General features: G+C 36.8%; 2 protein-coding genes across 9 annotated transcripts in view; one reads left to right on the top strand and one right to left on the bottom strand.

Moving 5' to 3' along the window:
* The window catches only part of abcg2a (ATP-binding cassette, sub-family G (WHITE), member 2a), a 25,836-nt gene extending 23,399 nt beyond the window's left edge, over positions 1 to 2,437 (top strand). For all 4 annotated transcript variants that reach the window (XM_082145892.1, XM_082145891.1, XM_082145890.1 and 1 more), the window contains 3 exons: positions 647 to 736; positions 1,591 to 1,664; positions 1,919 to 2,437. In XM_082145892.1, coding sequence (XP_082002018.1) covers positions 647 to 736; positions 1,591 to 1,664; positions 1,919 to 2,069 — 315 coding nt within the window. In that variant the 3' untranslated portion in view covers positions 2,070 to 2,437. The remainder of the gene's footprint in view (positions 1 to 646; positions 737 to 1,590; positions 1,665 to 1,918) is intronic.
* A 2,860-nt stretch (positions 2,438 to 5,297) lies between these two features.
* The window catches only part of LOC309481109 (mucolipin-3-like), a 31,072-nt gene continuing 21,119 nt past the window's right edge, over positions 5,298 to 15,250 (bottom strand). For 3 of the 5 annotated variants that reach the window (XM_082145918.1, XM_082145919.1, XM_082145917.1), the window contains 8 exons: positions 15,141 to 15,240; positions 13,984 to 14,096; positions 11,954 to 12,103; positions 11,104 to 11,205; positions 9,379 to 9,501; positions 8,185 to 8,391; positions 7,308 to 7,435; positions 5,298 to 5,700 (listed from right to left, as the gene is read on the bottom strand). In XM_082145918.1, coding sequence (XP_082002044.1) covers positions 5,670 to 5,700; positions 7,308 to 7,435; positions 8,185 to 8,391; positions 9,379 to 9,501; positions 11,104 to 11,205; positions 11,954 to 12,103; positions 13,984 to 14,096; positions 15,141 to 15,240 — 954 coding nt within the window. In that variant the 3' untranslated portion in view covers positions 5,298 to 5,669. Of the gene's footprint in view, positions 5,701 to 7,307; positions 7,436 to 8,184; positions 8,392 to 9,374; positions 9,502 to 11,103; positions 11,206 to 11,953; positions 12,104 to 13,983; positions 14,097 to 15,140; positions 15,241 to 15,250 lie in introns of those variants that run through there. The other 2 variants (XM_082145920.1, XM_082145921.1) reach the window with 2 other exon arrangements.

The following is a 15,250-nucleotide window of genomic DNA, read 5'->3' as shown; positions in this document are numbered from 1 at the left end:
TAGGGCGCGTTTCCATTACACGGTTCTATGAATATGCAAATGAGCCCCACCTCCACTCACTCAGCTCAGAGATCCACTGGTTGACGATCACATGTTGATCTGATTGGTTACAAGGTAGTTTGTGATGTCAGAAACACCAGCGATTTCAAACCGTGTTTTTGAGACTGTCAAAAGACATGGTTTGTTTTAAGCATATTAAAAACACCACATAGACACATAAACAACATTAAACCATGAGTGGAGGCGGGGCTCATTTGCATATTCATAGAAACGCGTATACTAAATGAGGCAAGGGTGTCGAGTTACATTCAAGATATTTTAAGGCCTGAAGGAAAAAACTTTTAAATATGTCATTTTGGTGATGAAAGATGAGTTTTAAGGGATAAAAGACTACAGGAGGACTTTAAGAAACATCAGACTATCGGTATCAGCAGATATCATTCTGGATAATCGGCTATTGGTATAAAATGTAGAATTATTTAAAGATAAAATAATAAAGGACATCAGTGTTCAGAGTGTATATCAGCTGTATGATGTTGGCCGATCTAGTGCATAAAATGTATGTAATGTTAATATAAATACATTTGTGTTTAGTTTAACATTGTTTGTTACTTCTCCTTGTGTGTGTGTGTGTGTGTGTGTGTAGATCTTCTCTGGGCTGCTGGTGAATCTCCCCAGTGTTGCTGATTGGTTGAACTGGTTGAAGTACTTCAGTATTCCTCGTTATGGTCTCGCTGTGAGTGTCCAATCAGAGCTGGTGTCTCAAACTGTCCATGGCATTCAGTTTCTCAGACACTCAGTGTCGTTATACTATCATTGAGAGACTAGATGTTAAAAATATAAGTATTTTTTAAGTATATTAAAAATTGTTTTAAGTATGTTATGTTGACTTGACAAAATAATGTTAATTCATGCTAGCAACATGCTACAACAGGCTAACAATGTGCTAATCATGTTAGACACATTAAACACCATATTAAATCATGCTAGCAAACATGCTAAATCATTCTAGCAACATGTTAAAACATGCTAACAGTGTTAAATCGTGCTAGCAACATGTTAAAACAGAATAATAATGTGCTAATCATGTTAAACACCATATTAAATCATGCTAGCAAACATGTTAAAACATGCTAACAGTGTGTTAAATCATGCTAGCAACATGTTAAAACAGGATAACAATGTGCTAATCATGTTAAACATATTAAATCATGCAAGCAATGTGTTAAATCATGCAAGCAACATGTTAAAACATCAGCAATGTTAAATCATGCTAGAAACATGTTAGAAAAATGCTAAATCTTGTTAGGAAAAAAGTGTTGGAGTAACGCATTACAAGTGTCATGAGTTACATAATCAGAGTACATTACTTTATTTACTAATTTACAACAAAATATGTTTGTTTTTTTACTAAGTGTAACAAGAAAAAATAGAACTTTTTGGTGGTAAAAAAAAAAAACCCAGCAAGTTCAGGCAACATTTTTTGAGGGATTTTTTTGACACTTAAACCCTGACACTAAAAACATGCTGTTTGATTTGTTGAATGCAGAAGAAATGATCTTTATTCATGGTTGATGATGATTGTTTCAGGCTCTGGAGATCAACGAGTTCACCAGCCTCAACTTCTGTGACACCAGGAACACGACCGGAACGCCAGAGGAAGTGTGAGTGTGAAGCATAACATGAGCGTGACATCACCCGTAGTGTTTCTGAAGAGCGTTTTTCAACATTGGTGTCGACTAGACAAACCATGCGTAAATTCATATTAAAAACACCACAGACATATAAACAACATTAAAAGCTGGATTTCCACAGGGGGACTTTAATGGAGTTAACTTGATGTAACAGAATGATCTATAATCCTACAGTACTTTTGCTCCCGACACTCACATGTTTTTCCTGTTCCTCCTCACTGCAGTTGTACCTCAGGCGAGGAGTTCCTGCAGGATCAAGGCATCGATTACTCAGCCTGGGGTTTGTGGCAGAATCACTTGGCTCTGGGAATCATGACCTTCCTTTTCCTGGTCATTGCTTACCTCAAGCTGCGCTTCATCAAGAAATTCACATAAACTCAGATCATCGTTCTTCCTAATACACTCCAAACTTGATCACAAGATGCCGTTTTCACACGGAACCAATCATCGTATGCTGAAGTCATACAAATACACACAATCAAGCCCTGCTGACGGAAATTATTATCAGCGTTTACTATGTTCAGGTGTTTTGTTCTAAAAAAAATAGTTTCATAATTTCATAAATATCTTAGCTTTGCCAATGTTTGACACTTGTTAGTTCATTTTGTTTGGTGCACATGTTTTTCTATGAGACTAATATTTCTGTAATATTTCATTTATATATTTTGTTAAAATAAAAATATATGCTTTTGACTTTCTTTTTTTTTAAGAGAACTGTTTAATAAAAACAAATGTTCACATTGTTTGTCTCGGTCATTTTTGGCTATTCATGTCTAAAGGGGACATGAGAATAAAAATGTGCCTTGATCTTTTGGCATATAAAAGGTCTTTGTACCGTTAAAACATCCTGCAAGTTTCAGAGATTAAAATGTCCTCCTCATTATAAACAAAGCATTTATTTAATAAAGCTCCAAAAACAGCTCGTTTTGATATTGCGGGATCTGTGACATCATACATTTGCATATGCCCGCCTCCAGAGCAAGACATTGACCAATCACCGCACCATAGGCCCCGCCCACTGAACTCATAGGCTCCGCCCACTGGCGTTCAATCACTTAAATTGAAAGATGTTTGTCCAGTTTAAACGGCTGGTTTGAGTCTCTGTACTTCAGGAGATCAGAAACATGTGAATGGTTTATTTTAATGGCGTCCCGGATCGCGTCGCAGGATTATATGTTTGTTCGGAGCGTTTGACTGAGACACAGCGTTGACAGATGAAGCAGAGACTGTATTAATCTGACAGAAGCTGCATCACAAACCCTCAGTAAATCATTCAGAATGCTTCGTCTGTAAATTATACTTTTATATGGATCATGTTTTCAATAGCGAGTGTGTGTTGATACTGTTTCCTGTGCAGTGACGTCGTTAGCCAATCACAACAGTGGGCGTTTACTGAAGCCTTAAAGGGCATTAAAAACTTATTTCAAACTGAAGGTTGAAAATAATAGTTTTTCAGCATATTATTAGTTTTTTGTGCAAAAAACTTTAGTAACATAAGTGAACCTCATGGAACATTCAAATACAATTTTAAAAATCCATGTCTTGACCCGTTTATACTTCCTATAATTCGGATATAAAACCTACACTCAATCCGTTAAACCAACCTTACAGTAATATTTACTTTTTTGGTGATCATTTCCATCATATCAGTGCTCTATCAGAGCACGTCTACAGAGAGACTGGCCACTCCCTATTAAGTCCTATTGTACCGAATTGTGGTTGTAGTTCCACCAGAGCTCCACTGGGGGCGATCGCCCATGAGTGCAGAATGAATGGGAGTCAATGGGGCTAGATGGCTAAATTTGTCTCTTTCACCCGATTGCCGTTGAGAAATCTCAGATTTGATTGTAGGTTTTGCAAGTTCAACATGGGTTATAGGTCGAAAGTTGAATGAACGAGTACTTATGTCCTTTCAATTTCTTACAGGTTGAGTTGTTGTTGCCCATAACATGCTAGCATTCTGCTAATGAACGCTAATTGGTCAGTGAAGGACTGATTACGACCAGAGATACCGCTTGATGGTCTTTTAAAACAAACAAAACAAAAGCTCTTCTAGCGCGTGTTTACCTGTGTTAGCTGTGTTGTGTGTTTCCCCGTGTCAGCTGTGTTGTGTGTTTCCCTGTGTTAGCTGTGTTGTGTGTTTACCTGTGTCAGCTGTGTTGTGTGTTTACCTGTGTCAGCTGTGTTGTGTGTTTCCCTGTGTCAGCTGTGTTGTGTAGTTACCTGTGTCAGCTGTGTTGTGTTGCTGTGTTGTGTGTTTACCTGTGTCGGCTCTGTTGTGTGTTTACCTGTGTCGGCTGTGTTGTGTGTTTACCTGTGTCGGCTGTGTTGTGTGTTTACCTGTGTCGGCTGTGTTGTGTGTTTACTTGTGTCAGCTGTGTTGTGTTTACCTGTGTCAACTGTGTTGTGTGTTTACCTGTGTTGTGTGTTTACCTGTGTCAGCTGTGTTGTGTTTACCTGTGTCAGCTGTGTTGTGTGTTTACCTGTGTCAGCTGTGTTGTGTGTTTACCTGTGTCAGCTGTGTTGTGTGTTTACCTGTGTCAGCTGTGTTGTGTGTTTACCTGTGTCAGCTGTGTTGTGTGTTTCCCTGTGTCAGCTGTGTTGTGTATTTACCTGTGTCAGCTGTGTTGTGTGTTTACCTGTGTCAGCTGTGTTGTGTGTTTACCTGTATCAGCTGTGTTGTGTTTACCTGTGTCGGCTGTGTTGTGTGTTTACCTGTGTCAGCTGTGTTGTGTGTTTGCCTGTGTCAGCTGTGTTGTGTGTTTGCCTGTGTCAGCTGTGTCAGCTGTGTTGTGTGTTTCCCTGTGTCAGCTGTGTTGTGTGTTTACCTGTGTCAGCTGTGTTGTGTGTTTGCCTGTGTCAGCTGTGTCAGCTGTGTTGTGTGTTTCCCTGTGTCAGCTGTGTTGTGTGTTTGCCTGTGTCAGCTGTGTCAGCTGTGTTGTGTGTTTCCCTGTGTCAGCTGTGTTGTGTGTTTGCCTGTGTCAGCTGTGTTGTCGATGCCTCGAGAGAAAAGAAAGTGCAGAGCGCGAAAGCACCAAAGTGACTGAAGGATTGCCGTAAAGCAGTATCTCTGGTCGTACGATGTGTATGACGTCATTAACATTTTAAAAGACTTTTTAAAGCAAATAAGTGACTCTAAAAAATCTAACACCCAGCAATGTGTAATTTCTTTGAATCTCCTTTCGAATACAACATTCAAATTACTAGACAAAAAATTATATCCTGAGAAAAGTGGATTTTGAGGGGTATAGCGCCATAGACCTCCATTCATTCTGCACTCGTCCTGTGAGCGCCCTCATGTGGAGCCAGAGTGGAACTGCAACCAGTTCAGAAGCCAGAAGTTTACTGAGAGTGGAGCTTCTCCCCTTATTAGACATTCTCTGGCGCTACTAATAAATGTTAATTAAATGTTAATCTCTGTTGAGGTCACTGATGTCAGTCAAAAATAATATTTACTGATACAATTCTCAAAAGTATTTCAAAAACATGATTCATATTGTACTTTCTCAGAAGCTATCAAAATATTTTTATATTTCTAAATGAGACCTGACTACATAAATGACTCCCCGACCGAACCCATAATCCACATCTGAAACATGTCTGTCGGGTATCAAAATTTTATTTCATCTGAAGCTTTCAAAAATAAAAAGGTGAAACATTTCATTATAAACACAAACAGCACAATGTTACAATGTGACACAGGAAATACAGGAAGCTGGTCTGAAAATATATATTTTTCTCTTTACCCAAATTCAGCATGTCCCCCAGTGCAACTGAACACAATATTCACAATAAATAATAATTACACTAATTTACAATCTTTCATAAAGTGGAGAGGATCTAGAATGTACTAAACAAAAGCGAGTTTAGAGAGATGTGACATTCATTAGCTTTTTATATATTTATATATATACTTAATAATACAGATATTTTCACTTTCAATCCAAACTCATCACAATCGTTGTGAAGTCCCGGTCAGTGTGCGTCGTCATCAGAGCCGTACGTCCTGCGTCACAAACACACCAATATTACCTTTACTAACACACACACACACACACACACACACACACACACACACACACACACACACACACACACAAGAGCTTTAACTTCCCTCGGGTCATTTTGACCCGAAAATCATTTTTGATTTTGTGTTCATCAGAGGTGTCCAAGACCCCAGGACTGTTGTCGCACTTGAACCCATATACACACTCAAAATTAATGGATTCGATTTAGAAAAGTAACAAATCCTTCCGTCTCGGGTCAATTTGACCCCCTTAGGAATGAATGGGATGCGAGGAATGCTTCAGTTCACACAGAAAAACAGAAAAATGCTCAAAATTCTAACTAAAACTTTACCAAAAAATTATTGTATAAATGTCTACATGTGTATCTGAATGCAGACTGAAGCGAACTGACTTTTAGGACCCAGCGGAACAGCTCATTTGCTCATATAAAACTATAAGCACATCTAGAGTCATGAAATATGTTATATTATTATTTTTTCACAATGTAAGATATTTTGAGCTGAATCAAAAGGGTTATGTATGAAATTGTGAGTTATTTTGAATTAAAGTTAAAAGAATGTGAGGAACGTGCTTAAATTACTAATTATTTATTATTTATTGATCAAATCAAGACATTTAAAGGTGCATTGCGCAACTTTTCATGTTAAAAATACCCGTTTTCTAACCCATTCATGCTTAAACAATTGTCTGATGGGCTGAATGAGCCCTTCTCTGATCACTGAGATTGTCTCTATAATCCTGTACAGTAAAATAAATAAGAGGGATTCGGGTCGGAATTTGAGACTGGGCGTGACGTCATGCGCGTTCACGGCACGCTCACCTGGCTATCTGGCAGGTTTGTGTATTCGCCGCCATTCTCTGTAGAAGATGGATTCTAAGAGACCGGCTTGTAGTTCATTTCAAACACCAACGCAAACTCCACGTAAGATAAAAAAAAGAAAACTTTTGTTGTTGCAGTTTCGCTTGCCGCCAGAGGGGGCATAGTTTGCAAAAACTCAGAGACTTGCGCAATGCACCTTTAAAGGTAAATAAAATAACAAAAAAAAAAGTATCTCAAAAAAAATTTGCATTAATTTGTTTTCAATAAAAAAGTGAAATAAAATAAGCTTTCTGGACAAAAATTTATAAATTAAGTATAATTTTAGGGCTTCGGGTCATTTTGACCCGCGAGGGAAGGATGAGGGTAATTATGTTCAAAGAACAACTTATGCAAATATAATAATTCATGACAAACAATTGCCAATCATCATTTTCAAACTATTTTCCCATATGGATAGACAGAGCCGCGGTAACATATTTTATAAGGGGGGTGCTGGAGGCGGGGGCGGGGCCTTATGATATATTAATTTCTTTTAGTCATAAAACCCTATTCGACAACATATAAAAAGGAAATAATCTTTAGAGTCATTTTATAAAGTTTGAAGGTGTTCTTAAAAAACAGGTTGAAAACAAAAAGTTATTTAAAAGTCATGTCATCTTAAATTCCAATGTAGTGAAACAGCTGTCGTCAGGGGGCGCTGCAGCACACTCAGCACCCCTAGTTCCTACAGACATGTGGATAGATGATGTGTGTGTGTGTGTTCACCTGTGTGAGCAGCAGCACATCAGGAACCTGGTCTCGTTCACACTGAAGCGTCCTGATTCTGGAAGATCTTTACACTGCATGATGAACGCCTGAAGATCTGACACGGGCTCTCCATCCAAACCCTGATGCTAAACACAAATTACTGAACAATCAGTCGCACGTTCAGTTTGGACTCAAAAAACATGAGGCTAGCCAATCACAACTGAGCTCATTTGCATAAAGCGATGTGATATAAGATTGCATCAATAAAAACGATCAAAAAAGTACAGCCAATCAGAAGAGTGAGTGGGCGGAGTCTCTCTGCAAGTGCACTGCACTCAACCAAATCAATCCAAAATCACAGCCAATCAGAAGAGAGTGTGGGCGGAGTCTCTCTGTAAGCACACTGTACTCGAAACTGAATCAATCCAAAAAGTACAGCCAATCAGAAGAGAGTGTGGGCGGAGTCTCTCTGCAAGCACACTGCACTCATAACCAAATCAGTCCAAAATCACTTCAAGTTCCAGCAGGTCAATAAACTTTTCTCTTATTTTACCCTCTTCTGTTCTTTCATCATTAAGGCTACACTAGAATATATTGCAGCTGATAACGGATGTTTCAGCAGCAAACCCTGAATCTACACGCACCAATGCTACATGTTTCTAAATGTCATAATCATGTGTTAACAAACAAGTATTCATTACTTCAATGAGCTCATAGTTTCTGCATTAAATTATTACATTGTTTAAATTAATGAATTTTTCACTAACTGTGATTTTGTATATGGTCATCTGTGAAACACTCAGACCGTTTCCTCTGATATCAGATCTCTGTAGAGTGTAGTGTGGACTCTTCTGAAACGATGTGTGTTGTGAATGACGCTTCAGCGCTCTCTCACCTTCATGGTGTCGTAGGTGTCGGTGATGAGCGTGATGAACAGACTGAGCACCATGTAGATGAACAGAGACACAAACGTGTAGAGATACAAGCGGCTGAAGAGCCACACCACGTAACTCTTCTGCTGCATGTTCTTAAAGGTGGAGAACATGTCGTCGCCGTTGATGAGCGAAAACAGGCTCTCGGAAACCACGTTCAGCGTCCGGAACTGAGGGAACACACACACACACACACACACACACACACACACACACACACACACACACACACACACACACACACACACACACACACACACACACACACACACACACACACACACACACACACACACACACACACACACACACACACACACACACACACACACACACACACACACACACACACACATCAGGACGGATGGGCAAAACAACACACACACACACACACACACACACACACACACACACACACACACATCAGGACGGATGGGCAAAACAACACACACACACACACACACATCAGGACGGATGGGCAAAACAACACACACATCAGGACGGCTGGGCAAAACAACACACACAACACACACATCAGGACGGATGGGCAAAACAATCGATTTTTCTATTCCATATTTTCCATATTTATTTATCTATCTCCCAAAAGCCAGTATTAGTTTTCCTCCTCTGTTCACAGGCTTGCATTCTCCATGTTACAGTAATACTGAGAGATTATATGTGTTTAATCTTAAACATTAAATAACCTGATCCTGTTTGATCGAGGCGTGAGACTGTTCTCACTCGTCCAATTTTCAGCATCAATTTTTCATCTTGATTCAAAATCCTGTCTATTCATTGTGTGCATTGAAATATAGAGTAATACCGTTTTGTGTCTGTCCCTTTAAATGCAAATGAGCTGCTGCTGCCGGCACAGGGGGCGGAGCTTCAAGAGCTCTTAGCAGAGCCATATAGAGCCCTTTGTTGGGAGGTGTGGTTTATGTAAATTTTAGGGTTAGTGATGTGGTGTAGTCTCTACCAGCCGTTTGTTGAGTGATTTCTGTAAAAGCAAATCTCTCCCTTTGCTTTGAACTTTGAGCGTTGTAAGTTTGCAGATGTTGTTTATGATCAAACAGCAACATTACACACTAACTAAAGTTAGAAAAGTCAAATCATAATCAAGCACCCCTTTAAACCCCAGTATGGTGCCAGTGACCTGCCTTGGTGTGGTAGGGTCCCAGCACGATCCAGCCACAGAAACAGTACCCGAGGTAAATCATGGCGGCACAGCAGCTGAAGCGGATGACGTTAGGGAACGCCGCTCGCAGAGTGATGATGAGAATCTGACCAATCAAATACAAGCAGTTACACATCACAGTCAACAGAGGGCGCAATCACTTTCACCAACACAACTACAACTACATGTGCTTGTGCTGAAGGAACCAATGCAAGTCCACCAGCAGACTGATAAAGAGACGGAAATAATCCATTTATATGGCAAAACAATTTGACTTTTAAAAAATAAAATTATTGATAATATTAGAAGCCTTACAATAAGGCCTCATTTGTTAAAATTACTTCATGCATTAAATAATGTATTTCCAGAGCATTTATGAACCTTTGTTAATGTTAGTTAATAAAAAAAAGTGAATATGCTTGTGCTGAAGGAACCAATGCAAGTCCACCAACAGACTGATAAATAGAAATAATTAATTTCTATGGCAAAAAAATTGGATACAACTATTTTTCACTTTTTTAAAATAAAATTGATAATATTAGAAGCCTTACAATAAGGCCTCATTTGTTAAAATTAATTCATGCATTAAATAATTTATTTCTATAGCCAAAAAATTGGATAAAACAATGTTTCACTTTTTTTAATAAAAAATATTGATAATAGAAACCTTACAATAAGGCCTCATTTGCTAAAGTTACTTTATGCATTAAATGTATTTCTAGAGCATTTATGAAGCTTTGTTAATGTTAGTTAATTTAAAAAGTTCATGTTAGTTCACAGTGCATTAATTAATATTAACAGATGCAACTTACTAAATGTTAATATTAACGTTAAGATTAATAAACGCTACAGAAATATTGATCATTGTTATTTTATGTTAACTAATGTAGTCAACTAATGTTAACTAATGAAACCGCACTGTAAAGTGCTATTAAATGTAAATATTCACCATTAATTGCTCTTAACAAAAAACTACAAACTACACAAGGTAAAAATCAACTCAAATAACATTTAAATGAGTAATTAGTGTAGATTGAACTACTAAACTGCAGAAGACGCTGGCGTTCTTACAACACATCACAAGATTAAGTCTAACATTACAACTTAAGTGTTTTTACTACTCAAAAGCCCAATTACAGTCATTTAAATATGATCTCAGCAGGAGATGATGACATTTTTCTTAATAATATACAATACTACGATAGATTTCAATACAGCGTTCATGTTACAAGAAGCAGAAATGTGACCCTGGACCACAAAACCAGTCACATGGGTCAGTTCTCTGAAATTGAGATTTATACATCATCTGAAAGCTGAATAAATAAGCTTTCCACTGATGTGTGGTTTGTTATGATAGGACAATATTTGGTCGAGATGCAACTATTGAACATCTGTCAAAAAACAATCGAAACATTGAGAAAATCTCCTTTAAAGTTGTTCATTAATGTTGTCGATTGTGCAGCATTCACTCACACACATACATGTTTTATATATTTACGGTAGGAAATGTACTAAATATCTTCATGGAACATGATCTTAATATCCTAATGATTTTTGGCATAAAAGAAAAAAGGATAATTTTGAGCCATACAGTGTATTGTTGGCTATTGCCACAGATATACCCGTGTGACTCGAGACTGGCCAAACCAATGATCTGTCTCCAGTCTCCTGAAAACTGCAGAGAGAAGTGAGAGTGAGCGGGTCGTACGTTGTATTTTTTTAAGTATCCCATGAAGCGCAAGACGCCGATCCACACGAACATGGTGCCGGTGCCCAGCAGGATACTGCACAGGTCATAACTCTCCATGGCCTGAGGAAACACACACACACACACACACACACACACACACACACACACACACACACACACACACACACACACACACACACACACACACACACACACACACACACACACACACACACACACACACACACACACACACACACACACACACACACACACACACACACACACACACACGAGGAGCTCAGAGGAGTCACTTCACTGACTCAACAATGTCATGCAGAAGATTAAGAGGTTTAGATGGATGATGTCAGCTATTAACACCATTACTGTAATTATTCAATCAAAAATACAGCAATACTGTGAAATATTATTGTAATTTAAAATAATTGTAATTTTTCTATGTGATTATATAGTAAAGTGTAATTTATTCCTGTGATCAAAGCTGAATGTTCAGCATCATTACTCCAGTCTTCAGTGTCACATGATCCTTCACAAATCACTCTAATATGATGATTTGATGCTCAAGAAACATTTATGATTATTATCAATGTTGAAAACAGCTCATATTTTTGGTGGAAACCGTGATGCATTTTGTTTTCCTGGATTAGAAAGTGAATATAAAGTTCAAAAGAACAGCGTTTATTTAAAATGGAAATCTTGTAGAACTTTATAAACGTCTTTACTGTCACTTTTGCTCAATTTAATGCATCCTTGCTGAATTTCTTGAAAACAAAATCTTACTGACCCCAAATCTGCCCGTTTAGACATGTTTCTTTAACACGAGAGGCCGTTCGGGATGGTTTCTCACCTTGAGCTGGATGATGATCTTCAGCAGAGAGCCTGTGATGGTGAGGACGTCACTAATGATGATGAGGATATACCAGCCGCTAATGAACTCCATACGCTCGGAGAAGGACACGCGCTTGCTGTGACGACGGGAGAAGAACGCTGCGTATTCCTGAAGAACAGATCAACATGCCATTACTGTCCGAATTTATTTGATCAAAAATACAGAAAAAAAATGTAATATTGTGATATATTATTACAATTAAAAAAAATTGGTTTTCAATTTATTATACTTTAAATTATCATTTATTTCTGTGATGCAAAGCCGAATTTTCAGGATCATTACTCCAGTCTATCACATGATCCTTTAGAAATCATTCTAATATTCTGATTTATTATGAGTGTTGGACACAGTTCTGCTGCCTAATATATTTGATGAATAAAAGGTTAAAAAGAACTGCATTTATTCAAAATAAAAAAATATTTTCTAATAATATAAATCTTCTTTACTATCACTTTTTTATCAATGTAACACATCCTTGCTGAATAAAAGTATTGATTTATTTCAAAAAAAGAAAGAAAAAAAAAGACTGACCAGTAGTGGATATTGCTGTTACAGAAGATTTCTATTTTTAAAACATTTGCCTCTTTTTTTTGTTTGTTTTTTTTACTTTTTATTCATCAAAGTATCCTAAAAAAGTATCACAGGTTATGAAAAAATATTAAGCAGCAGAACTGTTTCCAACTTTGATAATGAATCATCATATTAGAATGATTTCTAAAGGATCATGTGATAGACTGGAGTAATGATCCTGAAAATTCAGCTTTGCATCATAGAAATAAATGATCATTTAAAGTATAATAAATTGAAAACCAATTATTTTAAATTGTAATAATATATCACAATATTACTGTTTTTTCTGTATTTTTGATAAAATAAATGCAGGCTTGATGAGCAGAAGAAACTTCTTTCAAAAACATTAAAAATAGTAATGTGTCCAAACTTTTGGCCTGTACTGTAATTGAAATGCATATAATAATTCCATTCATTTGGAGTTTTAAAATAAACAAACTTAATGTGATGCATTTTTTGGGAAACATTTCAACACTCAAACAAATCGTGCCATAGTTTATTATTTACATTATATTTGATTCTATTTAAATCATATTTTCAAATGGCTTAGAAATCTGCATAAATCTAGTCATTGAGAAAATTAAATGTATAAAAGTAATAGTTTTCACAATGTGTGGATATTCAAGCAACATTTAAGTAGCTCAAATGTATGAGATTGAAATAAACTGGATTTAGTGATGATAAATACACTGCTTTTAGTGGATTTAAAACACTTTCAGTTTATTAGTGCTATTACAGAAATCTGACCTCAGAAATCATTCATGTATGATTGACAAATACGCATCATCCCATTCATCAGTGATTTTGGTAAAACTGTGTTTTATATGCAATTCAAATACAATTTTATATAGTATGCCCTATATTCAGAGTCCCTCAGAGAAAACATAGCATGACTAGGAATATAAACTTTTATGACACTTTATGGAGAGTTTTTGACCTTTTTAGAGCTTGACCATATAAATCGCCTCCACTTTCATTGCATAGAAAACAGCAGCTCAGACATTCAGACACACACTGCAATACTAGTATTCTTGTCTTGTTTCCAGTCCAAATATCTAAAAACTCTTAAATCAAGATGCATTTACTAGATGAGTAAAATGATATAAGATATTATGTCCTGTTTTCCGGGGGAATTAATCAAAATGAAGTGAGTTGATGCTTAAAAAAACCACACAAAAACAACATTATTTTTCTCCCCATTTGCAGATAATTTTGATTGTTTTAAGCATCAACTCACTTAATTTTTTTTTATTTCCCCAGAAAACAGGACATAATATCTTATATAATTTTACCCATCTAGTTAATGCATCTTGATTTAAGAAATGTTTGATATTTGGACTGGAAACAAGACAGAAACCCTGAGTAAGAAAAGCATGTGTTTGGTGTGTTTGATGGTTAGTGGTTTGGTTGTAACTCACGAACTGCAGCAGGACTCCAGCTTTCACCGAGCGTGTGCAGAGAAGCAGCGACAGTAGCAGAATCAGAATCACCATTATGTCAAACAGAACCATAATGTACATGTCCCTCACGGCTACAGACAAAAACATCCATTAAAATCAGTCTGAAGTGCGTAAACACTCTTCATAATGTGGTGTTTCAGACCAGTGGACAGAAAACATCCCAAATACACATTTAAGTGTTTATTTTATTGCACTTTTTCTATTTATATCTGTAGATTTCGATTACGCTACATATCTTTAAAGAGTTTGTCCTCCACTTCAGCTGCAGTTACACACACCAACATTTACAGGTTTATTCCTGTCTATATTCTGAAGGTTTTTACTGAGGGGTTTGTTCATATATCACTCATAGTTATTTTTATAATATTTTATTCCTAAAACATGGCGAAAATGTGTCTTTTTTTGTTTGTTGACAGTATTTTCGGATTTATGGAGTGATAAAAAAAGATATCCAAAATCCCCTCAGTAAAATCCTTTAACTCTAATATGTCAACAAAATCAAACAAGAATTTTGATCTAATGTTCAGATTAATGTTCTGGAAATGTATGCATTTAGTGCATATTTCACTAGTTAATGCATTATTTGCACATTTAAACATTTCAGAAAACTTGTAATACAAAAAAGTTTGTAAATCTTAATGCAATAATCAATAAACTGGGGAAGTATGATGATGATGATATCTCTTTATTATATTCAATCTATTCATATGTGGAGTCTTAAAGATGACAATACTCTTAGGTAGATTTCTTTTATCAAAATCGAGGGAATTCTACATTACACTTGATTGGTTGGAGCGAATGTTCATTTTTCATGAAAACATTCCAGCCCAACATCATCTTTAACTTTTTCCATCCGGTTAATCTTTTAATCACTGTGTCGAAATAATCAAGTGATTATTAAAGATGAAGTGTCTGAGACTGTCCAAAACACATTTTCTCAAAGTCTGCTCTACGTTTCATAGGAATACTTTCTTAAATTCTAAATACAAACTTTTCCTTTTAATAAATGAGTTTAAGTGTTTTGCACAACAGAAATGAATCTTTGTAAAAAAAAACAAATAAGAAAAAGAAAAGGGTGTATTTGTAAACAGTGGAGAATCATGGGAAAGACTCACATGCACCAGTCACGGTCCAGTCACTGCATTCATTGATCTGCACATCGTTGTCCAGGTCAATCCCGATTCTCCCACTGTGGGGCTTGTTGTCAAAGGTGATCTGCTCGTTA

This window comes from Leuciscus leuciscus (genome assembly GCF_965113295.1).
Source record: "Leuciscus leuciscus genome assembly, chromosome: 18".
Classification (NCBI taxonomy): domain Eukaryota; kingdom Metazoa; phylum Chordata; class Actinopteri; order Cypriniformes; family Leuciscidae; genus Leuciscus; species Leuciscus leuciscus.
This window is presented reverse-complemented; position numbering and strand designations above follow the sequence as displayed.